The sequence below is a fragment of the Heliangelus exortis genome, chromosome 2, assembly GCF_036169615.1.
Source record: "Heliangelus exortis chromosome 2, bHelExo1.hap1, whole genome shotgun sequence".
Lineage (NCBI taxonomy): Eukaryota > Metazoa > Chordata > Aves > Apodiformes > Trochilidae > Heliangelus > Heliangelus exortis.
The window spans coordinates 70,847,628-70,874,075 of NC_092423.1; the positions used below are offsets into that span (position 1 = coordinate 70,847,628).

The 26,448-nt window shown below is 38.8% G+C and overlaps 1 protein-coding gene across 1 annotated transcript in view; it reads right to left on the minus strand.

The window, feature by feature from the left end:
- CDH6 (cadherin 6) overlaps window positions 1-23,480 on the minus strand; it is a 56,261-nt gene extending 32,781 nt beyond the window's left edge. The window contains exons 1-2 of the mRNA XM_071736632.1: window positions 23,350-23,480; window positions 17,386-17,742 (exon numbers count right to left, since the gene is read on the minus strand). Coding sequence (XP_071592733.1) covers window positions 17,386-17,616 — 231 coding nt within the window. The 5' untranslated portion in view covers window positions 17,617-17,742; window positions 23,350-23,480. The remainder of the gene's footprint in view (window positions 1-17,385; window positions 17,743-23,349) is intronic.
- Window positions 23,481-26,448: the final 2,968 nt, after the last annotated feature.

Sequence of the window (26,448 nt, forward strand, 5' to 3'; positions counted from 1 at the left end):
GCCTTCTTTCTGTATGAATGGACACAGGTCTTTGAACATCAATGTTAATATTTCTTTATCAGTATAAGAAATCAGTATAAATATTTTCCATATTCATTGCCATATCAAACTAGCTGCTTCCTGTTCAAAACACCTCCAGACCAAAATACTCAGGTTTATCTCTTTCTCCTGCTATTTCTAACTTATGACTACTAATTGTTTATTTTTTTAAACAACTTTCATGGACATTGCATTTTTATCCTGTTTCTATTCCATTTTTAAAATCACTCCTTTCTTCCTACAGATAGCATGGTCATCACTAAATGTCAAGTCAGCACTGAGATCAACAATAAAAATATTTAATCTGTAATGAATTTATGAAATAGAGCACTGAAGAACTATGAGATCTCTGTATTTTAAGGTATTGGTTGCTTTCGAGTTATTAGAAAATATACTATGTTTTGCTTGTATTGTGCTTACCTTTTTGGTCTATAAGAATTTTTTTAGCATCACCAGAAATAATTCAAACTCTGTCTCATTTATCTGTGGAATCTTATTAATATAAGAATACATAACAGGTGTTGTTTTATATAACTTTTATATCTGCAGGCTACTTTGTTGAAGGAAACCATACCAGCTCTGATTCCATGGAATCAGGTAGTTTAAAAGGAATATTAAAATTCTAATAATAAGTACATAGGGATCTAATATTTGGACTATTAAAATGTAAATCAAATATTTGTTAAGATGACCACCTCAGTGTATAATAGGCAAAGGGTAAAACAATAATGCCCCCTAGAGGCACGCTGTAACCAAAGTACTCATTCTTAACTCAGCCTGAGGTTTTTACACACACAAAAAAGCCATGAGATTCAAGGTGAAAAATAATACTGAAATGGCACCTACTGCAGATGGAAGAAAAAAGTGAGATATCATATAGAAGTGTTCAGTAACACCTGCATGACCTGAAAAAGAACTTGTCCTGATAGCAGGAACTACAGGAGGAATTCATTAAATATATACTAGAACAAAACACCAGAGTGATGTTATATTCCTGTTTCTTAAGAGTATGAAAATGTGAGTGAACTTTTTCATTCACGCTCAAAAGTAGAAGTGCCAATCTATTCCCTGTAAATGAATGACACTAGGAAAAGCTAAAAGCAGTTGTGCTGCTGATCAACTTCAGAAAATGAATGGGCCAAAAAGCATTGAGCACATTTCAAGATTCGAAAGCAACCAGGCACTCAAATAGCAACCTGAAAAAAAAAGATGGTGACTTTTGATTTAAAAATGAACAAAGAGAACATAGAAAAGGCACCAGACCATGGACAAGAGGCAAATTTCCCACTGGCTGAAAAAGGGGAAACACAACCCCCCCTTTTAAAATGAGAAGAAAAGAGATGATCCCCAGATCTCTGGGGACTGCAGGCCAGTCAGTCTCATCTCTGTGCCTGGCAAAGTCATGGAGCAGATAATTCTGGAAACTATGCTAAGGTACATGGAAAATTAAGAGGTGATTGGTGACAGCCAACAAGACTTCAACAAGGGCACTTGTGCCTGAAAAATTTGGTGGCCCTTTACAGTAGGTTTCCAGTGTTGGTCTTCTAATTAGAAAGGCTTGGACTTGATGGATGGACCACTTGGTGGATAAGGGATTGGCTGGATGGCTGCACTCACAGGGTTGTGGTCAACTGCTTGATGCCCAAATGGAGACCAATGACCATTGACATTCCACAGGGGTCAGTACTAGGACCGGAGCTCTTTAACATCTTTGTTGGTGACATGCACAGTGGGATTAAGTGCACCCTCAGCAAGTTTGCTGGTGACACCAAGGTGTGGTGTGGTGGATATGATGGAAAATTGACAGGTTTGAGATGTAGGCCCATGCAAACCTCATAAAGCTCAACAATGCCAAGTGCAAGGTCCTGCACATGTGTCAGAGCAATCCCAAGTGTGATTACAGGCTGGGCAGAGAATGGATTGAGAACAGTCCTGAGGAGAAGGACTTGAGGATGTTGGTAGATGAGAAGCTCAACATGAGCCAGCAACATGTGCTTGCAGCCCAGAGAGCCGACAATATCCTGGGCTGCACCAAAAGAAGTATGAACAGCAGGTCAAGTAAGGTGGTGATCACACTCTACTCTGATCTCTTGTGACCTCACTTGGAGTACTGTGTCCAGTTCTGAAGTCCTCAACTCAAGGAGGACATGGAGCTGTTGGAATAAGCCCAGAAGAGAGCCATGAATATGATGAGAGGGCTGAAGAAGAATACAGGCTGAGAGAGCTGGGGTTGTGCAGCCTGGAGAAAAGATGTCTCCAGAGAGACCTTACAGAACTTTCCAGTACCTCGTGTGGGCCTACAGGAAAGCTGGGGAGGGACTTTCCATAAGGGCATGCAGTGATAGGACAAGGGTTAATGTCTTCAAACTGGAAGAGGGTAGATTTAGGTTAGACATTAGGGAGAAAATCTTTCCTTTGAGGGTGGTGAGACACTGAAACAGACTGCCTGGGTTGGATGAGGATGCACTCTTCCTGGCAGTGTTGAAGGCCAGGCTGGATGGGCTTTGAGCAACCTGATCTAGTGTGAGGTGTCCCTGCCCATGCAGGAAGTTTTGAAATGTTCCCGAAGATTCTTTCCAACCCAAACAATTCTATGATTTTAAATGTATGAAGATAAGAATAAACATCCGTAGTCTGATGACTCACACCTTTATTACACGTTTCAAAATCACAAGTGGGTTGTCTGACCTGAAGTTCGAACATGCAGCCGCAGCTCATCAGCTTTGCAAAAAATCAGTTGGAAAGTGTCAATCCTTTCAATATTGCCTAGGGCTGATCAACTCCTTTCCATCTTGGATTCCCAAACTGCTGCTGCTCTTCATTGTGATTAAACAGGGACAATGGTATAATATATTTTGTCCTGCACTGTAGTGCCTCAAACTAGAAAACTCCTTATTTGTTTGCCCCTTCTCTCTAGGGGCAAATAGTTTTCAGATCTTAATGAATATTTAGCAAAGCTGCAAACTAGGTAAAAGTGTCTCCATGTTCTACCAAGAAAACACTCAGCTCTTCTGTGGTAATGCAGTTCTATTTGTTCCTCCTCCAATTATCTCTAAGCTCAATTATAGCAGACATTTTAAAAGTTTGCCTTCACAGAGACAAGCAGGTCTTTATATAAGGCAACGGGACTGTAGTGTCAGCTCTGATCAGACATATGGGCCCTTGATTTTCATGTTCTTTTATCAGACTTACCACTTTTCTTTGAACTACTGTGTAACAGTAAGAAAGATAGTCTTCCCTTTAGACTCTAAGGAACTCAAAACAGTTCTGCCTGTGAGTAGTAGCTGACCTCTCACTTAAAAAATAAAAAAATTCTTTTGTCTAGCCTTAATTTTACTGGTTTTACTTACAGCAGTTGGATTTCATTATGCCTTTGTCTGAAAGATAAAAGAGCTCTCTTCAGCTAAACAGTAGTGATGGTAACAAAAGAGCATGGTACAGACTTCTGCAATTATTCTCACAAAAGCTGAAGACCTGGTTGTTCTCTTAAGGAAGGCCAAGGCACTTTAAAAGAAAAACAAACTGTTTTATGCTTTTTGGTCCATCTCTTTCAGCATCCAATATTTTCTTGTCACACTGACCATAATTCAGGTTTTTTAAAATGTGTGGCTGCAACAGCACCTGGTAGATCACAGAATCACAGAATCAGCCAGGTTGGAATGGGCCATCAAGTCCAACCCTTAATCCAATAGATGTGAGGACTGGTTTTAGTTAAGGTATCAGCATTCACTTACTGAACAGCAAAAGGGACCAGACTCACCATACCCTTTCTCAGGTACTAAGAAAACCCTCTTACATGAACAGCAGAGCAGAAGATTGAGAGCTTAAAATTATTTTCTTAGCCAGTGTATCCATTTCAGTGATAAGGAATGAAAATTCAAGCCTTTGAATTCTTGAAAACCATAAAGAGCAGTACAAGTAATTCTGGTCTAGGGGACAGACTCTGTCATGACTGCAAATTTACCAATATAACTGAATAGTCAGCCATTGGATTAAGTGTATGTCTTAAAGATTAAATGGGGAAATTAGTTTGAGGCATTAGTGATTATTTGCTTGGTATGAACGAAAAATAGAAGCATGGAGTAAAATACATTTAAGTGTGGTGCTTTGACGAAACACAAGATATGTAAGGTAAAGATAGGCTTGTGGCTGCAGATGCAGGACTGGCAGGTTTTAATCCTGTTTCTGTCACAGTCTTCCAATCTGATCTTATTCAGATCACTATTTGATGCTTCTACCTTCTCCCTGAAGTAAAATGTGAGCTGTTAACAAGGTCCAGTTCTGTATGTAATGATTACAACATGATTTGAGAGCCTTGGGTGCAATTTGTTCCTTGTTAGTTTGTGGAAAGACCGAGGATTGTTTAACCAGAGTAAAGATGAGCAATACTGTGCCTTTGCCACAGCCTGATGCATTTAGAGAGTGGAGGCTGGCCTATTCCTAACCCTGCTGTAATGCCAGGAAACCTGATTGCTCTCAGGAATTCGCTATTATCCACTAGCTAAAGGTTACTGTCAGCCCAGGTTAGCGAAGGGATGGGGTCCATAGGGAAGTTTCTTCACTCTGGGGCTGGCTATATTAGCTCAAATAACATTTTGAAGTGTCTTAAGACTTTGTGGTAAAGTGAAAAGGAGTATATGTACTTTAATTTCTACTGGGTGAGCTGTGGAGTTAAAGAAAATGAAATGCCTAAATTGCAATGCCTTTCCATGGGAATACAATGAATCCCTTACGGAATGTGTGCCTTCCTGGAAAATCTCTCCCTTAAACCCCCATTTTTCAATGAGAATTGTGCATACACTTAAAGAGCACCAACTTTTGCTGTGGCTTTTTTCCAAGTCAGAGCAAAATAGTTCCTACATCCTGCTATATCTAAAAGGTAACAGGAAAAGCTACCTACAACATGGTTAATGTACCTTCATTGTTTAGGCTAACAACTTAATATATAAAAATCTATCCCATTTTCCTTTTTTTGCAAGAAAAGATAATCACTGAACCAAAAAGCCCAGGTACATATTTCACATTTTTAAATATTATGCAGCAAAAACCCATCAACATATGAGTGGTTTTGTGTACCCAGTCATTTTATGGCAGATTAGTTTTGTGAGTTTGATCTAAAAATTTTTCAATAAATTTGAAGGACTTCAACTGACTATAATGACACTTTTGTCCTGTACTGCATTACCCAGTCAAAAAGGAAACTTGCATAGTAGCAGATTACAGTGGGTATTCTACTGATATTAAGAAAGAATACTTTTTTTCTGAAAAGACTGCATTCAACAAATATGCCATTCCATTATTAATTTGTTTGTGTATATGGTTCTTAACCTCTAAATTATGTGATGAGTATATTTAGTTAAATCAGTTGGTATTATATACCAAACTTTGCCTTTGGTTTTCAGGGAATTCAACCAGGGACAGCTGCTCACTCTTTATCTGTGGTATGAATTATCAATATCGTCACTGTGACGATGTTTTTTTGGGACTCACGAACTTTCAAAAATGCCTTAAAATTATATGGTAGGCAAATGCAGCATCTTAATTCACTTGGATGAACAAGTACATTTCTAATTCAGTGAAAATGTCTGCTCTCCTGTGTGAGCATGGGTGAATATATCATAAAGATGAACTAGTGAAAAACCAAACCAAAATGAAAACACCCTTTGGCCTGATATCCAGAAATGTTTTTACTACGATATAGTTGAATAAAACATCAGGCTTCTTCAGCAAGTAACAGCTTCTGACTACTCCCTGATGGATGTGCTTGAAAGCAAATGCTCATCCTTTGCTTACTGACAAAGGTGACCCTTTGATATTCTGAGCACTTGATGCTGACAATCAAATCCTGAAATATGTCTGTGAATTTTATATTCTATAGAAAAGTGTGTGGCAGGGAAGAAAGTAGGGGGATAGAGAAGAGAGGATATAGACAAACATTAAAACAAATGAGAAACCACATTCAGATTTAAATGAAGACTTAACAGGAAGGAAATTAATTCATATCCTCAGGTTTAGTTGATAATCTATTTAATCTGTTTGCTATTTAATCTATTTGCATGCCTGGATCATCTAGTTCTACAGTTCAGAAGCTGGGGAAAGGAAAAAAATCTCCATGATATGTTCTAAAACTTCATTTCAAAGCAAAGTTTGTGCCATGTAAACAGATAATTAAGCATTTGTGTAAGACAGCAAGTACAATCTAAAAGGCTGCACATTTAAATATCAAAAGGACACTCCTGAAGAAGGTTGCTCAACCAGGCATATGTTTATGGGAAACTTTAGTCAAAGATGACATTGAGTAGATCCTTCTTTCACATTCCTCAAAGTCCATTAGTCAGGATGTGATCGGATAACTCACATGACTTAAAAGCTACAACAGAAGGATGTAGGCCTTTTAGAAAGGCTAGGTCAGGAAGGCAAGGAGGTGAATTAGCAAAAGATCAACTTAAGGGGATGAAACTTTGCTTTGGAACAGGTGACAAGTCAAAAGGTTGTGGATAGCAGGACAGACCAACACAACGCATTACTTTAGTCATCTGCTACAGTCTGCCTGCTCGAAGAGATGAAGTTAGATGAAGCTTTCTTTAGACAGATGGAGAAAGCCCTATGGTTGCAGGCCACGGTACCCATGGGAGACTTTAATCATTCTAATGTTTGCTGGGAGAACAGTATGTCTGTGTGCAAGCAACCCAGGGTTCTGCATCATGTCATAAGACAATTTCTTGACCTAAGTGATTGATGAGTTGACCAGAGGATGCATTATGTTGGACCCACTGTTCATTATTAAAGAACTGCTCAGAGATGTTAAAGTGACATTTGTCACAGGGCCCAAAGGCCCCTGAGCCTTGCAGAATATTCTGGTGGAGTGAAGCATTATACACAGCAGACAAAAAAAAAAAAAAAAAAAAAAAAAAAAAAAAAAAAAAAAAAAAAAAAATCAATAAATTAGGAACCTTTTAAGTTAATTGGAAAAACTCAGTTCCATAGGACAACACTGGATGCATACAAGGATGGTGATGAAATGTTTTCTTTCTATAATGCTTGAAAAGTCATAGTGACTGAGGAAGGTTCTTAAATCTGAAAATAAGGAAAGTAACACTCATTCTACAAAAAGGGCAAGAAGAAGGATCTGAGAATTAGAGAATGGCCAGCTATATTTCAGTTCCAGGGAACATCATAAAGAAAATCCACTTGGAGGATAAATCTAGGCACGTGAAGTAAAAGAAGGTGATTCGGAACAGCTGGCATGTATCTAGTCATGTAAATTTATGCTTAACTAACCTGATAGTCTTCCAAGAATACACAGATTGTGGACAAGCAGAGCATGACCAGTTTTCTATAGTATCTGCAGACAAACCAGAGAGGTATGGACTGGAAAAATGTCCAGTTAAGGTGAGTGGAGAGCTGGCTGGATAGCTAAGCTCAAAGAGTTGTGATCTGTGGTATGAAGTCAGACTGGTGGGTGATTACTAGTGGTTTTTCAGGGGTTGATATTGGGCCTCAGTGGTGCTGTATGTCTTTATTAATGACTCAAATCATGGAATGCATCCTCAGCAGTTTTATAAATGATAAAACATGGAAATTTGTTGAGAAAAACATTCTCAATACTGAGAATGCTGAGAAAACCGACTGGCTTATTTCAGCAAAAGTATAGCCTGTTTATTGAAGGTATTGTTCATTCTCCTCCATTCAGAGTTTGTGAGAGTAGAGCTGGAGTACTGCGTCTAGTTTTGCACAAACAAGGTATTAACACACTGCAGTGAGTTTACAGAAAGGTCACAGGGAGAGCTAGAGGGGCTGGAGCATATGATGTATGAGGAGAGAGAAATTGTTTTATTTAGAAATAAGAAGAGAAGGCTTATTGTTCACCATTACCTAATGGGGAGATGTAGAGAAGGTAGAGATAGAGAAAGCTGTGATAGGATAAGAAGCAATAGACACAAGTTGCAGTGAGGGAAGTTCTGATTAAGTTTTGGAAAGGGGAAAAAAAGGAAGATGGTTAAGCAGTGAGAGGAATGCCAGAGAAGTTGTGTAATCTCCATCTTTGGAAATTTATAAAACTGGACCGGACACTGAGCAACCTGCTGAAATTGAACCTGCTTTGAGCAGGGGATTATATCAGATAACCTCTCAGGTTTTCTTCAAGCCGCAATTATTCTGTGATTCTATCTGGCAGGAGTGATATTCAGTCCCAGGCTTAGGTAACAGATCAAGATCCAATAGTGCTGGTCTAGGAAAGTGGGTTCATTTTGACTGGACACCCTGGAATTTGGTGATAATGCTTGCATCTATACCCTCCCAGTTGTATCATACCTAGTATTTATGGAAGAAATAACTCTCTTTGAAGGACATATAATTGGTGTGATCCTATCAGTCTAAATAATCTAAAAGGAATTTTTAATAAAATATTTTCTGTAGGTAATATAATAGACATTTGCATAAGGTGGGTTTATCAGGCCAGTTGTGACAGGTTTTGTTATTTGCTAGTAGCACGAGGCTCAAGCTCACACCAGTTTACAATTACCATGAATAGCCATGCAAGAGTTTCTATCCACAGGGCACTAACTCTTTGCCCAGAAACCCCTTGGCAGTTGTTATTCACTATGTGTACAGGACATTCTGTGAGGAATTTTAGCAGTTGTAGGTAGCGTTAATTCTGCTTTAAGCAAGTGACCTGAAATGTGTAAAACCACAGAAAGAACAGAGTGGAAAGAAGCTATGAATGCTCTAACACCTCTGTTTGCACGCCCTTTAAATCCTCTGCCCATGCCCTAGTGAGCCTGATCACAGGGGCTGCTAGTTAGGAGGAAGCATGTTGTAGAGGCAAAAGTATAGTTATACTGTTTGGTCCTTTCTTTTAGGGGGAACTTAGCCTTACATTAATGATGACATGATGCTAAACACAGAAGTCATACAAATGACTTGACTTAGCTTGATGTTGCCTTCCAACATGAAGATACAGTATGGGCAAAGCTCACAAACATGCAAAAAAAAAGGATGAATGTTCATTATGTGAGCTTGTGTGGGACAATAAAACCTTTGGAAAAACAGACATCTAGTGGTGGAACATCACTTGATGTTTCACAAAGAGACTAAATAAGAAATAGTGCCAAATAGGTGATATTCCTATAGAGAGAAGCCATTCCAGCTGAGATCTTCTGAAGCCTTGCTTGGTGCAACATGACTCATGAAAGCTGAAGATGGAAGGACAGCAGTCTTCTTTGTATGATATGACTCCAAAATAAATAACTCTGAGAAGAAAACAGCAGGAATGATAGTCCTAGCAGAAACTTTTGCTGTTGTTTTGCTCCTTTAATGTACATTTTTGACTCCTGGTGTTTTATTTCTTTTTAGTGAAATTTGTTCTGTTCTGTATGGTTTTTTGTTTTTTGGTTTTTTTTTTTTGTTTGTTTGTTTTTGTTTGTTTTTGGGTTTTTTGGGTTTTTTTGATTTTTTGTGTTTTTTTGTTTTGTGGGGTTTTTTTTGTTTGTTTTTTGGTTTTTTTTCTGTGTGTGTGTGAAATTAGAAAAGGAGAGGAAGGGTTTATATTTTTCCTTTCTCCTTTCCTTCCATCGAGTGATTCTTCCCTTTCTTTCATCTGGCACCTCAGACTTTAATGATAACTACAAGCTTCACTGAATCCTGAAGTACTTGCAAGTGCATGCTGAGGTTTGTTTCACCTCATTGATGGTGAAAGCAAGCCACAGTCTGCATTAGTGTGTAGGCATCTGCAGTAGCTATTCACATCACAACACATTTTCAGTTTGTGTTTTGAAATGTTATACTGCCTGGCTACAGCTCTCAATCTGCTGCTGCCCTGCTGTGAACTTGTGTTCGCCAGTGAGGGAAACATCAGCAAAAGAAAAGGGAGTCATAGGCAGTATGAGCTTTGTTTAGTAAAAACCTTTTGCTAAGCTTTATGGTTTAATATTTTTGGTGAGCCAGCGGTAAAAAACAAGTGGAAGAATAACAATGGTTCTTTGTCTTGATCCTGAGAAAAAAGGACCTTTTTTTTTATCCATCGCTAGCCATCTGCAAGTGCTTTATTCATGACACTGAAGCTTTATAGTAAGGACTTTGCTGCACTGTACAAACAAATAAGAAAATGGTAATCAGAGCTCCAAAGACCAGCGATCTAAGAAACCCAAAACATAGCATGAATTCACCTACTGTCTCTCATTGGGGTGGAAAATTAATGTGTCAGCTGTTTTCCTAAAGCTAGAAGCCTAGGAGCACACAGTTCATGAAGATGTGTAGATTGCTAACAAGAGTAGGACAAGATGATCTGCAAAAAGATGTGGCCCAAAATATAAGCACTGGTATGAGAGGGTTATTAGAATATGGAAGGAAAGATTGTTATTTCAGGACACACACACACAAGAATTAACAGAAATATTGGCTTGAGGGTCCCAGTATTAGCTTGCTTGTCTGGGTGGAATGAAAAGAAAGGGAGGAGGTTATGTACTGCTACATTTTAAGTACCATCATGTATCATAATGTGGGATATGTGGTGTGTGTGAAACAGATGGTTTTAAGGCTCATATATTGTGTAATAGATTTGGATAAAAGGATGATGCCAAGTAGATTCACAATTATGATGATCATAAACATTAACCGCACTGTATTTCCTGCCTTTTCATTTTCTGAATAACACTCTTGCCCATCCCACCTAGATCTCATTGTCTCCTTTCTTAGCCTCCATACAATAGTTTTAAATCAACAAGTTCTTTTGGATTTTCATGCTGGGCCTCCAACCTCTCAACTGTCCCTCACATCAGAGCTATCTCTATTCCACAGAGACAGAGAGTGCAGAGAACTTCTATCAGTGCCAGTAAATCTTTCAAAGAGGAATATAAGACAAGTGTGTGTGTATGTGTGTGCAATTCAATATAGAAATGAAGGGCAGCTGGGAAAGTCAAACGGTGGAACATAAAATATGAATGATGGATGAGGAATAAAGGAAGTGCAGATGTGCCACAGGATTTGTTCTACATTTTAAGAGAATTAAAGCTATTCAGCCTATTGAAGCAGGAGGCAGGAGATTTAATAATTTAAACAGGGGGGCTAAAAACTCTGCTTCTTTGTGGGTTTTTTTTTGTGGTTTTGTTTGTTTGGGGTTTTTTGTTAGTTTTTTTTAAAGTTTATAAATTTCAGACTTTTAGTTGTGCTTCAGGTCTCTTAGCCTCCCTGAACATCAGTTTCCTCATGTCTAAAAGGCTGGTCTTAATGCTCTTTTCACCACAGCATTAAATGTATGATTGCAATCAACTAATATTGGTACAGGCAAAGGACCCTGGGACTTTCTTCTCAGGAGCAAGAGCAGGAGTGCCATAAATGGCCCACAAAAGAAGGAAAAAAGAGAGAAGTTCCTTCACAGAGACTGGTGCTGACAGCAGTTACTGCTCCTTGAGGACCACAGCATCCCTCACACAGGTGGTGTGCTGGCTGGAGGGAGCCTCATTCTATAAAGTTTCAAAATTTTAGTTCGTCTCCTTCTACGTAGTGAAGAGTGTGGAGGTTCTCCAAGAGGCACAGCATAAAGTCAAATTTCCTGTGCGCATTTAGGTGTGAAAGAAGACTGGTAAGGACTTGACAGGGACAGGGGTCCAGCCCAGAGCCTTGTGTACACTGTGGTCAGTGCTGCAACCCACAGAGCACCTCATATTGATTTATGTAAACTAGGGATGATTCGTAGATTTCTTCCATTTTGCTGTGAGCACTTCAAGCACAGAAATTGTTCAAGATTGAGAGGTTATTCAGAGACTTGAAGCCTGGCTCTTGAGCTGCAAGTTCTCCTGAAAGTGGAGTACATAATCTAAACCCAGAGAAAGGACATTCTAAGCATCAAAACAAATTGAAAACTGTTTTAGGTAGACTCCCTGAACACAGAGAAGTAACAAGGGGAAATTTTAACATTAGGCCTTTTATAACAAATAGCCACTGTGTTTGGAACATTAAACTGAAAGCATCAGGTATATATCATAGCGGGAGCTACAAGGGAAATAAAAACATTGGACAAGTGTTTGCCAATAGAACAGCATAAAGGATGACAAAGTGCAGATGGGAAGAGTAATTTTAGTTTACTTTTCACGTCTTGCTTTTTTCATAGAATACACATTTTTATAAGTACAGAATGCTAGTGTAGGGAAGATATGAGAGAAAGTGAAGTTTTCTCTTGATAGCTGTGATGTCATCCAATTAAGATATGAAACCTTTCAGCCATTGGTGTAATGTTACCTATTACTGCCTCAAAAATGTTGAAAATTAATGGACTGTATTATATGACAATAATTTCCCTTTTTTAAATAGCCCCTTGTGTGTGCCCACAGACATATATTTTTGTTTCAGTATTAGTCTCATTACTTAGTCTCATTACTTAGTCTCATTACTATGGTTTGGAGAGATTCTACCTTTTGTTTTCTTTGCTTCCAGTGAAATACACTGTAGGGAATGGTTCTGTTTGCCTTAAGAATAGTTACATTAATAATAGTTAATTAATAATAGTTAATTAATTAATTATAATAACAGTTATATTAATAGTTCTGTTGCCTTCAGAGATATAATCAGGTAAAGGAAAGAAAAACAGAACTGAAACTATACTGTGAAACCATGTAGTTCATCCCCTTCTCCTCCAAAGGAGGATCAAGGGTACTTTAAACCATTCCTAACAGAAGGAAATTTATCTTTTCCAAAGAAAAGGATTCTGGTTATGCCTACAGTAATGCAGTATTCTTTCTGCTTTGCCAAGCCACACAGCAGCAGGACTTTGACTTTGCCATCATTGAAAAATGGAGTTGTCAGTGGAGGATGATTGTTTATGATGGGTTGTACAGGTAGTAACATCAGATAGCTTCCAGGCAAGCATACTGCTTGAACTATATGAACATCAATAAGACACAGCAAAAATGAAAAGTATGTCTGGAAGTTTCCTTTTAGTGCCAGACAGACAGAGTGTGACAAAGCTGTTCTACGGCCGTGCCGGCTGTTATCAGAAATAGTAAGTTACTCCTTTTCCCTGTAGGCTGCCAGAAGTTATTCCTGGGTTAAAAAGTAAAATTTAGGAATTGTTCAGAGCTTTCATTAGTCTGAAAGAAAGAGGTATTCTATCCTGTTATGTAACAATGATTTGCATGTTTGTGCTCTGGCTAAGCCACTCAGTGATAGATACCAGTACATGGATTTTATGTAGCCAATGGGACAGCCATGAAAAGAGATAAAATGCATACAAATTGTAACTATACCTTTGAGTGTAATCTTGGAACAGAGCATGTTTTTTTTCACTCTTTTGCCCAGGATTAGCTGGAGACCTCTAGAGAACATAGCACTTATTTGTATATACAGCTGCACTACCTCTTCATTGTTTATCTGTGATTTAGAGAAGCATTCACCCCAACCCTTTAAACTTATATTAAGTAGCCACAACTTAGTAGGTATAACTAGATCTCTCTTCAAACCTAACTCATATGTTGCAGATTTTGGCTAGGTAGTAATGCTGGGCACTTCTCTGTTTTGATGCTCATGTAATCCTTTTGGTTTATTTTGGGACTGAATCTCTGCCAAGTGCCATAATTTCTGAACCAGAAGAAAAGATACCTTCAGGTTAAAATGTCACTGTGCCTATCAATCACACTTCAGTGAATAGCTGTATTTCAAAAGTTATTCAGCAGTGCAATGAATAATTCCATTCAAGAAGTTTTCTGCATGTTTCTTATATTATTATGTCTGAGACTAACCAAGACTAGAAATGTGAATTTCTACTCTTTTTAAATAGCTTTATTTCATGAATATACAGAAATTAAATTAAGGAACACAAGAACGGGATAGTAAAATGGTGGATCTGGTGTCAGAGCCACAGTATTGATAACACTGGGAGCTTCTTATTGGCAGGTTCTTGTTCTTACCCAGTGTGATACAGCAGCATATTTGGGCTGAGAGTAAAGTGAGTAGCATACAAAACTGGGGAGTACTTTTTAATATCTGACAGGACCCATGGGTACCAAAAAAGGGCTACTTGTTTTTGTGTGTGTTTAGGCAGTTCTCTCCTAACTGATGAAAAGTGTAGTGAAATGAGGCAACCAGGTGCCACTAATTGCCAGGTAATGGGCATGAGCTTGTGTTAAGCCCACCTGTGCCTGATTAGGGCGGGCCCCTACTGCACATGAGCAGGATTAGGGGGCCAATAAAGCTCACACCTGAGTAAGCCAGAGGAGAGGTCATTTTTGGAGCAGTAGCACCGATCCAGGCTGGTCAGCCCTGAGAGCATTGGACTCAGAGCACAATTTGTGAGTTTCTCCTGGAACACCTGGTTGGACCTTGGAGTGCCGTGCCCTAAAAGAGGTTCGTCTTGCTACATCTGGTGGAGAATGTGGGCATAGACCTCGATCTAGCCCGTGCTCAGACAAATCAGAAGAAAGGGAGCTAGTCCGGCGCAAAGTAGCATTAGCAGAAAACCCAAGGAGTCGGGTAAGAAGACCCACTACCTGGCAATTAGTGCCCCCTGGTTGCCTCATTTCACTACAGAAAAGCATCTGGGTTCATTGTATAGAGAGTATACAGTTTGGAGAACAGTAGTGCTCTGGTCCGTGACTCAGACGATGCTTCAGTGTTGCTTTCAGCACTGCCCTACGTTCTATCTTCCCAGAGATTGCACTTCTTTTTTATTATCTCAAACCTGAATGCATTCACCTTCACTTTTCCTCCAAAATTATCACAATAGAAACCTCTTTTTTATAGTATAAACAGTTACATGATTTACAACAGTAATTTGGGCCATTAAAGAAATAAAGCTGTTAGAGTCTTTCACAACAGGCTTCTTACATCTCAACTCTTGATGTAGATGTTAAAATTAAAAAGATGCTACCAAACAAAAAGACAACTGACTTGAATAAACTAATTTTTTTTCTTGCAGCTTATAGGGAATATTTTTTTAGAATTATGATGTTAATGCTCACCAACTTTAATCACTAAACACAAAAAAACACAGAAGATCCAGCCAGCTCCGACTGCTTATTCTGTGGCATAAACACAATTCCCCTTTACAGACATATATTGCTATTGGTTTAAAAGATTTTCCTATTCACATTTCTCTATAATATTAGAGAATTAAAAGACTATAACCATGTTCAGTTCATATTTAAGGTTAACACTCAGTCCTCTGAGAAAAAATATGCTTCATAAACATGTTCATTATCCTCATTTACCCACACCAATCAAGTTTAATTGCTCAATTAAATTGCCTTGTTACCTCTACATGGAGACATTCAGCTGTTTCTATCATTTATCCTCGCACCAATACTCAACTTTCTGTGATAATAAATGGCTGCTCTTTCATGCCTCTTGGCTCATTGTTCAATTACAAGGGTGTGAGCAGTTCTGGCATTTGAAAGACATGTGAAAGGCCACTTATGAACAGCCCAAGGACACAGAATCAATGACATTTATACATTATGTGTCATTTCTATGCTTTGCAATAGTAAGTGTACTAAAGTACCAATAGACAGAAGAACAATTTATAAAAATAACATTCCCTTTTTTTTTCCCCTCTAAATGACTCCTGTTCAAACTACCTTGCTTTTCTGGTCCAACTAGGCCATTTTTTAACTGACTCTCAGCAAACTCATCCTCCAGCAATTTGCTCCTCCATTCTTGCTTCAATCCCTCTGAATCCAATACCTTCTATTGAAATTCTTCAGGAGAAAATGGGGCAGTTGGTGCTGAGCAGGTTTCATGTCAAAATTCACAGTGAAAACAAGAGGTTGTAGGACTTGCCTCAGCACCACATGCATTATCTTTAGAGAAAGAGATCCCCACTAACTCCTGAGTATACTGTGAAAAGGAGAGTGTGTGGAGGACTGCTGTCTTTCAAAGTTTTCTTTATTTTTTTTCCTTTGACTCTATATTTCTTACCTGTTGGTTATTCTTCCTTTCACTGTCTCATCTTCTATTTTTATTTGTGCTCTCTTTAAGTAACCTTTTTCTCCCAGCTCCTATCCTCTACCCCATTTGACATCCCTTTCCCCTCCTCTCTCTTAGTTCTTTCCTCTCCTTCCCCCTCTGTCTTTCCAGTTCTTCCCTCTTACTCTCTCCAGGCTTTTTTTCTTACCCTCTAATCTTCCTTCTTTACTTGTCCTCTCTTAGGACTCCCTGCCTTTGGCTTTTTCCTGTAGATTGTGCTCAATGGTACCCTTTCATGAACGCTGATTATCCTGGTCAGAGCTCTATGAGTATTACATCAGCCGAGTAGCTCCTCATTTGAATCACGCCTTGCAGCCAGTGAGCAGGACAGGAGTGCCACAACCCACTGTGACTGACAGCTGATTGGCAGGCAAGAAAAGCAGCCACCATCTCTCATGGGAATGCTCAGAAGCTTGCAGAGGGAGATAAAATTTCAAACCACTGTGATCTGCAGCCTTTGCTAAGAGGTTTGGGGCGAGCAAGCTAGATCAGACACAAGCCCATTTTAGTTTGGAAAACTAAACTGTATTGCTTCTGCTTTGAATGTCATCATCAATAGCATAATTTCTTTGTTCTGCAGAAGAGACTACTTTGGACAGTGTAGACTCATTGTAGACTTACCACAGGTGCAACAGCTTGACAATTGACATAAAGGTTGTTATCTACAAAGGGGTCTTCTGGTCAGGAAGATGGATGTTCTCAGAGTTAAGATGTGAATATTTACTTTATTGTTATTTTTTACCAATTCTTTTCTATCTGTCAGCATGTTTTGAGCTTAAAAAATTTCAGCTTCTTGTTGCTTCTTAGTGTATAAGCAGAGCATACCTCAACTCTTTATAATGGCAGGGCTTGTGGTGTTAAGGTTATGTCACAGAGTCCTTAGTGACACCACAGAAATCTCATAGCTGCAGCATGGTTGTGCACCATGGAAAATAAAAAGGAAAATAGTTGCCTTTTGCTGGCTAGAGAGAATCCTCACAAAATATGGATGCTGCCAATCCTAAATATCTCGGACCAAAACTAGTCCTGGTTTAAATAATTTGACTCTAGCAAAATTTATGAGTATGATCAGTTATGCATATTATAATTCAAACCTAAAAATCTGGGCTAGACAACCTTAGACTTAATATGCAGTATTTCCAGACAAAAATAAAAAGGAAAATCTTTAACATAATTGTGCATGATTAGCAATGGTTAATTGAGGAACTTCCTGTCACTATTTCAATCTGAAGTGTACTAATCTTCCTACTGAATTATCATTCCTCAGCAGAAGCTGAGGCAGACAGGAAGGCAAACTAAAAGTTGTAGCAGGCATTGCTCTTACCTATTTGCTATTGCTGGGTTTCCAGCTCTTCAAAAGTCAAAACATATATGTCTATGAAAAAATCTTACCTTGCCAACATATTGGTAGTCCGTTCCTGTGTATTCTTCCAATAAAAAGAACTGATTCCACATCCAGCTCCGTTTGGAACGATGGAGGTCTTGCCTGCTGTTTCCAGACAATACCAAAACCTTTTCCTCTTCTGGAAAGCCACTAGTCCTTTTGGATAATGGAGTTAACAAACTTTGGTGAGGCTGACCAGCCCAAAACAGCAGCCAGAAGCAATGGTAAGGTCTCATCATGACAGCACAAGAAGGTCTAAAGAAAAGCTTTTTTTTCTTGTCCTCCAAGTAACCTACTTTACTGCACTGAATCCAATCTCATGCTGTCTTCTGTCTTTAAAAAGTCTTTGAAGTTTCAAAGGATCTCTGAAAAGAGAAACAACAACTTTTAAAGCATTTTCAGAAGCTTAACAGCAAATAAGAACAAAAAGTTGAAGAGATCACCCTGTTGACTGTTGAAAAGCTGGGCTGTTTTTGGTTCCATGAATTTATATTTGGTAGTAGGAAGGAGTCCTCATGTTTGGCTTTGTGGTTCCCCCCCTCCCCCCCCCCCCCCCTTTAGCTCCATTTAACTCATTTACTTTCATTCATTGACTAAGACAAACCAGGCATTTCTCTTCTTACTGCTTGGACTTTGGGATGTAACTGATTAGTTTCTGACTGGGGGTCTTGATGACATTATTACCTTGTTATGGGCTGAAGAGCCTGGACTTAGAAAACGCCAGGAGTTTTCCCAGAAATTTAAGGATGTTTGCCTTTTACTTCATTTTGGAAGGGCTAGGTAAACAGGAGGTTAGTAAATAAATGTGCATATCTGTCAATATCTCCCACATACCAGCCCTGTTTGATACTGTGTAGGAAATGGTCATTTTGGTTTCCTCAGTTGCCTACTGCCAGAGTTTCATTTTGAGTTTTGGACTGTTAAATACATAGTTATTTATGTAAATGTTTTCATTAATAGTTTCCGAATATATAAAAAAAAAATTCAGATAGTTTGTCTCTATCTGTACGTTCGTAATAGTTCGTTCTTCCTACTATTTTTAATACTAAATATTCGTTTACCCATCAAATACTTCTGAAAAAATTTCGTGTCTCTGAGGATTGCATAGTTTTCACGATGAAAAAGCTGTACAGAATACTACAGTGTAGTGGGGACAGATCTTCCATTTTTTAAAAATTTGAAAGCTGCTATTCAGGAAGAAAAATGATACTGTGTGTTTCATGTTAACAGTCATGCAAAAGGCTTAATGATCAGCTTTGAAACATTTTATAATCTGAGACATTTTATAGGAAATCAGACTTAGTTGACAGAAGCATTCTACAACATATATTTTTCATAAGTGCTTTGTTAAATTTTTAGTCTAAAGAGATCCATACTCTTAGAGAAGCATCATTTGATTAACTTTCATTTGGTTTAACACAGATGCTCTTTGGAAAAGTTATTTTTTCAATATCCTGGGGGAAAAAACCCAAGAAAAAACAACATAAATCATTCTGAACCAGCTCAAAATTCAGCACAGCAGCTTTCAATATTTGTAAATAAAGATTGTTGAATGACAGTCTGACTATACCAAATTGAAAAAAAATTGAAAATAGATTTGTTTGTTTGTTTTATCCTATAAGCTTTTCATATAATAGCACTTGGATCATATTCTATATCAAAGGCCAATTTTTTCCCCGTATTATGTGTATTCACTTTTTTAAAGGTGTAAACAAGACAGATTTTAGCCTTTGAGCTACATTGATGGAGTTAAAGAATTTACAATGCCCTGGGTTACCCACTCTTCTGGTGCTCATTGTTCTTAGTGATAAATTGTCTAAAATAACCTCACAGTTCTTCTTAGTAAATAATTTTCTTTAAAGAAATACCACTTAGCTTTTAGATGGATAGTAGATAATGGAACATGGCTGTTGAGACAATGTTGTTCTATTGCTTCAACAGGTAAGATTCCATAAAAAGGTAACTTCTGGATGAGAAGGGGATGAGAGTTCTTTAGCATTTAGAGGAAGAATGAAAAACATACAGCTAAATCTGAAGCACTGTAGTTCCCTCTGGAAAAGAGGGAAAGTGTTTCATTTGCCCTCATTAATGCCAGTGAACTTTTTGTAGAAAAAGCCAGCTCTGCCCTGAAGGTCATGGGAGCTGTGTCCATGAAAGGTTTTGAGTGTTGTGAGATAGACACAGACACATGGGCTTATGCACACATGCATATAGACATGCAATGACACACAGGCAGATATAGAAGCAAGAACATAACCACTGCCCAACACAGAATACCCTCCACAAAGGACAAAGAAAAAAATCCAGTGTGACTGAGCCTTCCAGTATGCTCTACAACTACCTTCAGTCTGATTCCTGAGCACTGGCAAATAAAGGTACAGGTTGCTTGAGGGGAACACAGGCAGATTAAGGCACCAGACTAGAGAAAGGAGAGGTGGCTTTAACTCTTTCCTATTTTTGACAGTCTCTCTTCTCCTCCTGTATACTTCTGACCCGTGTAGGGTGTTGTGCTTCACAGCTTTGCCAGCATCCGCTCCTCTAAGCCCTGGCTCTGAGTGGAGTCTCTTAGGGTGGGCAGTTTCCCTGACGTGACATGAAAGGGGAGATTACATTTCACACAGTATTTTTTACTTCCATTTTCTTGCTAGGTTGCTTTGCAGGAAGGTTGGGGCCGGCCCCTCGGGTGAGTTAATGCATGCCCTGGCCAGTGGCAGCACCGGACATGATCTGTGCTTGCAGGGCAGGTGGGAGAAAATGGATGAGATGGTACCTCTAGCTGTGTACATGTGCCTCACCACACTGGGTAGGCAGGGTCTGAGGTGGGGAGTGCAGTATAAGAGCAAGCCTATTATTTTGCTATTAGTGAAGCCTGCATGGATCGCTGAAGCATGAGGGAGTGAAAATCATCACTCGACAGCCTCCCCCAGTGCTTGTCTCATTACCCCTGCAGCTGAAACACACAGTGGGGCTCCATGTGTTTGCTCCTGCACGTACCATTTCCAGAGCAGTGCTGCCTGGAGCAGCATTACCTAGACAGGATTTGTGCCAGACTTTTAAAGGATTAGTCCTTCAAATGCCAATTGCCAGGAAAAAATTATTCCTGCAGGAGAATGTTCTGCACTTGAAGTAAGCTATAACTCACAGCTCTGATGTCATGGGAGAGGTTTTATAGCGGCTCATGCTGAAATATAGCTCACGAGAATGATATCATAGCTGTGAAATACAGCCTTTTACTCTTCTCCACGGAGACATGTCCAAAATGCTGAAATAAGGGCATGACCCTGTAATGTCCTTCTTGACTGGGTAGTCTTCAGGAAGCAGCAGAGATGCTAAGACCCAGCAGCTTCCCTGTGAGTGGCAAGAGAAGAATCACACCTTTGTAGACCTCGATTTAGGCGTGAAATTGAGGTAAGTAACAACTGAAGTCCAGGGTGTCTTTACCCCATAGGTGCTGATAACTGTTCTATGGGTCACGATGATAAATTCAGCTGAATGAATAAAAAGGACAGGAGTACTGTACTATGCTCTGAGCTGAGCTTTTAGTAAAGGGAGAACTCCTGTGGCTTCTTATGTCATTTAGTGCTCTGATCCCAATGTCTCGTGCTCCAGAGAGGCCTCTGCAGTGTAATAGTTTTTCTTGTGCAATCTCCTTTCTTTATTCTGAAAACAATTCATTCACCAGGGATATTTTATTTTCTTTAAATGTAGATGTGAAAATATAAATGATGCGACCTTTAGATGGGGGCTAAAATGTCTTTGTTTTCTTCACATTGCACAAAAGGGGTGCTTTAAACATGGCATTTCCCTCAACCATCAGCTGGTCAGCTGGTTGGGGAACTTGTGTTTATCACCTGTTCAGAGTGAAAAATTATCTTCCTGTACAACAGCCTCAGACCACTGGCTTAGCTCTGTCAGCTCAAATACATAGCAAATCTGGGCTTTTTATGAGAGAAGAAGGAATCTGCATACCCAAGTTTAAAAAAAAAAATAATAAAAAAAAATCCCAGCCTAGCTTTAGGTATGATGATTGCTAACATAAAAGAAATGTCACTTGCAGTTACAGAACTGCCTTCGCTGTGACAAGTTGCAGATTTAAAGTTTAGGTTCATGCCTCTTTGGAGGATCAAAACCTCAGACAATAGCTTAATCACTATAAATATCAACTTACTTCAAAATTATTTCCCTTAGGTGATGATATTCACAGAAAACCTTTCTAGTCACCCTCTTCCCCAGTATCTCATTAATGTAGTTAATGTCTTAATGCTACCAGTGTGAGAATTCAGTGCAAATTTAAATACTTTCAGAGATATACTTAATCATTTCAACTATAAATCAAAGAGGAAATGGGTCCATTGGAGTCATTCCTATGAATCAGGGAGCTCTGCCCTGGAGATGCCTTTCTGGCATGGTGAAAGATATCAGGGGCAAGTTCTTGACATGAGGAACCTCAAGGAGGATCTACCTCTACTCCCACTCAGCACTGTGGGACATGATGCTCTTCACAGCTCATGGTTAAATAAACCAGACTAGCTAAGAGTCTTCCTCTAAGAGGAATCAGAAAAGAGAAGAAAAACATTTTTCTTCATTCCTTTCAGTCCAGTCCCATAATACTCCCTCCTCAGTAGTCTCTCAAAGGGATATGCTCTATAAAGTGTCCTAAACTATGGACTTGAGCATAATTTCTTTCCAGATCCCATGCACTCAACAATGTTTCTATATGTATTTATACATACATATATATATATATATGTATATTGGACATTATGGGCTGCTTTTTAAGATTTTAAATAGCCAAACCCATCAGTGTCTCCAAAGTTTCTGACATAACCTTTATTCAAACAGAAGTGCTACTATAAAAGTTCTTTTATTCCCCAGTCATCTAGTCATCATCAGTTTCATTGTTTGAGGGTTGAGTACAAAGCTTCACACATTAAGATTAAGGTCCATTAGCACACTGGGATGAACATTAATTGTATCTTCAAGAATTGATAATGTACTATTATTCTCACACTATGACTGAATAAGGAGATGAAAGTTAATAGATGATGTGGCATAGTAATTTAGGCAGCTGTGCAAAGGAAATGACACCAATATATCCTGGGTGAGTATAATATGGATCTGAAAATTCAGCTAACAGGAATAGTTACAATAGTCAGTTTTAGGGTTGGTTTGGGTTTTTTGTTTGGTTTGTTTTTTCGGGGGGAGGATTTGTTTGTTTGAGGGTGGTTTTTTTCATTTTGTTGGTTTGTTTTGCATCCAAAACTGCATTCTTCCTCACAGAAATTGCTTAAGTTCTTGGGCAAAACACAGAAAAGCAGAGGATAGATTCTGCTCTTTCTGTCTAGCATATTACACTATTACTGCCCCAAAACCAGGTTTGATTGATGGTGCTGGAAAGATGCAGACTCGTGATGGCTTCATCAGGAGCCATCTTTTATGAAGTGTCTACTACCACCTTTGGAAGGAAAGGAGGGTTCTACCATGGGAACTTTAATTTATATTTAATTTTTTAGAAGATGTGGGGATGCACGAAAAATATTCTTATATCTTCTAGATTCTTACACAGCCATCAGCAGTTGAATTTACCAGACAAACTGACCATGCTTAAATCCCAAAGAATTCTACAGAGCAAAGTAACTGCACTGTGGGCTTCAGCTTCAGTTTCCCCATGCATAAGAGTCAATTGCCAGGCCCCTGGCCAGTCCATGCAGGGAGAGAGACTCTCCATACATGCATGGTCCTGCTGAAAGGACCTTTCACTGGCTCAAACATCAGGTGAAAGAGTTTAACTCATCAAGCCTGAGAGAGAGGAAGACAAACACTTCATTGTCAAAGCCTGAGGAATAAAGGGTGGGGGAAGCATTAATGGGGGAGAAGGGTAAGGGGCAAGTCCTGGGTTTCTTGTGTAAAGTGCAACTGTGGTCTGGAATGAGGCATGCTAGGTAAGTGGTGATTATTCACTTGTTTTTTACCTTGTTGCAAATCCATGACAAAGAAGCAAAGTCCTTATTCCCTGAAAGAACTCGAATGACTCAGAGAAGCCAGAGTCCTAGGTTGTTGCTGGGGTTGTCCTCAGAAACGTGAAGTATGTGGCTCTGCTACCCTGCAGGCAAGACTGCAAGGAAATGATTAAGGCTGTAAGGAAGATCTGCAGAAAAGTTACTTTCTCATCACAAGGGTGGAAGGTTAAAACAGCAGTAGTTTCAAAAAAAAAAAAAAAAGGTATTTTGGCAAACTTCATAAAACAGAGGTTTCCAAATTTGTCATATTCAATTATTTTTAGTGACACATTCATATGTTTTAATATATCACACTGAGACATTTTCATATATAACAAAGTCTTTCTTGCTCAATATTTTCAGTAGTAGCTAACTTTCATATACTCATAAGCTTTAACATCGCAGTCTTGTCCATAATTGACTTGGACTTAAAAAACAGTTCTTGAATGTGAGCTTGCTTTACAATTACGTCTCACTTCAAACCAGTCAGATCTGAAAGTCTGCATCTAACAATTTTCCCAAGTGTGAATCCATTTTTACATCTCTGAAATACAAATGCTCTTTTTCCTTCATTGTCCATGAGGCATTTATTTGTAAATATCAGTCATAAGCAGAAAAGAAATTGGCATTTTTCCAGTGTAAGGATAGCTGATGAAATTTTAATCTTCTGATGTTCACTTTTTCTGACATCTTTGTTATATAAACCCATATGGTCTAGCGATCACTTCTGTAAATACACCTTTGAAATAACAAAACTGAACAGAGCCAAGAGAGAATTCAAACTTGGAAGATTCGTGGTATTAAACTAGAGGTACTTTCTGAAGACATCAAGTACACAATGTAATTGCAGCTAGTAGTGGTTGATTATAGTGTCTTTCAAAGCCATTTTTTTATTCAGTTCTCTCAGTAGGAAAAAAGGTCCAGAACTATAAAAAAAAAAACTAAATGCAGCAGAAACGTTAAGCTAAGTACTACCTCCATCCTGCATTGGGATCTATTAATGTGGCCCTTTTGAACAGTGCAACTGCATTAACCCCAGTGGACCTGAATGCACATGAACATCAGCCTTCAGAGAAGCACAATCTGATAAAAGAGGAAAAGTGAGAAGTATGTATCTCCTTTAGTTCATGAATGGTGGTGGCAAAAGATGACTGTATAACTTTATTCAGCAGCTGGTGAGTGATTTGATGATGTTGTTTGTCTGCTCTCAGATATTTTGATATTTCTTCACCTAGCATTTGAAAAGAGCCTGAGTGTCATCTTGTATCAGAGATGTCCCCTGTAAGCCTCTGTATTTAGCCACAGAGTGTATTTTTTATCCACTGTGCCTAAAGAGTCTCAATACACAAGATTAGAGGAATGATGCAGAAAAGGAAATCATTTCCATTGTATGGTTGCATTAACTGACTTCTGTGGTCATCCAAGAATATCTGTGGCAGGGCTAGAACCTGGACTTGGATTTCCTTTGCTGCATATACTGGCTGGATGCTGGCATATGCTGGAGAGTGTGTGACTGCTGTAGCTGGAGCACATAGAAAAGTATCTGACAATCCCTGGGTGTGCAGGCAAGAGCAGTAACTGCTGCAAGAGCAGCAACCTCATGTAGGTGTCACAGGTTAGTTATCTCTACAAGCAGCTATAGCTGGGCAAAAGGATAGCTATGGAGGCAAAAGGATAGACCCAGCTCCAGCTGATCTTATCCTCTTTGGGAGTTCTTTGTGACTCTGTGAGTCACTAACAGGAAGCCAGAGACAATATTGTGAAAGGCTTCTAGCTCCTGCCTGCCTCTTGCAGGTGATGTGAGGACAGGCTTCTATGGTATTTCATTGCCCTCTGTAGAGGGAACCATTCTGCTAATTCTGTGTCATAATCTAAAACGGGACAGTATGTGATGAGCAGGTAATACAAAATAGTACTGTAAATAATATTAAATATAAGTTAATATTAAATTTAATATTAATATTCAGTAATATTAAGTTGCTCCTTGATGGAGAGAAGACTGAAACAGTTAAGCAATTAACCACATTCAATAGGAGGGGAAATCAGTAGACCTCCTAGTGCAGTGCATAGGTCTTTTATGCTCTTAATGGCAGAGAGTAGCAGATGCACATGAAGTCATAGATAAAGGGTTTTCTGGTAGAACTGAAAGCATCCTTGAAGCCATGAAAATGCTGTTGGAAAGTCTTATTCCTTGTTGCACTACTCGATGAAACTCTACAATATTGTCATCTTACTGTGAAAGTGTTGTTTTCAGCCATGCAATAAGCTACTACCAAGCTAGTGGATACTTTAATGGAGTTGGGGTTCTCCTTAACACTATTTATTTATTTATTTATTTATTTATTTTAGGGAACTAGCATATGCTTCAAAGCAGGAGTGTCATCAAAAAGAAATTCAGTCTACCTTTAGCATTGAATTTGATGCGTGTTAAAGAGCCTAGCCCCCCTACCCAGTTAATGGAAAGACAAAAGCTCTTGGGTGACTTGATGTGCCTATGTCAAAGCATTTTGTCTCTTCACTGAAAAAGCTACATGGTTTGAACACCTTTTATTCTCTTTCTTCTTAGACTGGTACTTGAAAGGCTTCTAGACAGAAGTGATCAGTGACTTTTTAGGCTTTTAATTGTAAAGCTAAAAGTATAGGTATTTTAAACAAACTCCATTCTGAGAAAGGTATGAGATACCACCACCATAAAATCTCTAACAAGGGAATTGTTCTAGATCTTTAGACACATTAAAAAAACCCCACAACCAAACAAAAAATACCCCAAAAAACCCCAACAAATAAACAAACAAAACTGAACAACCCCCCTGAAAACCTGGCCATCTTGTCCCTGAAAACTGTTTTTCTTAATGTGAGATAGCATGGTGTTTTGCTTTTTCCCTGCACTCAACCTACCATTTCTTAGGCACACACTTCTAGGGCATCAGAGGAAAATTATTCACAAGCTCCCATAAATGAGACAGAACCATAGACAACAGATCCATTCTGTGCTGATCAGTAATTACTCTAAGTCAACGTGTCAGTGATACTCTCTAAACACAAGAGAAAAATCTGGGCTTGCAGCTGTTT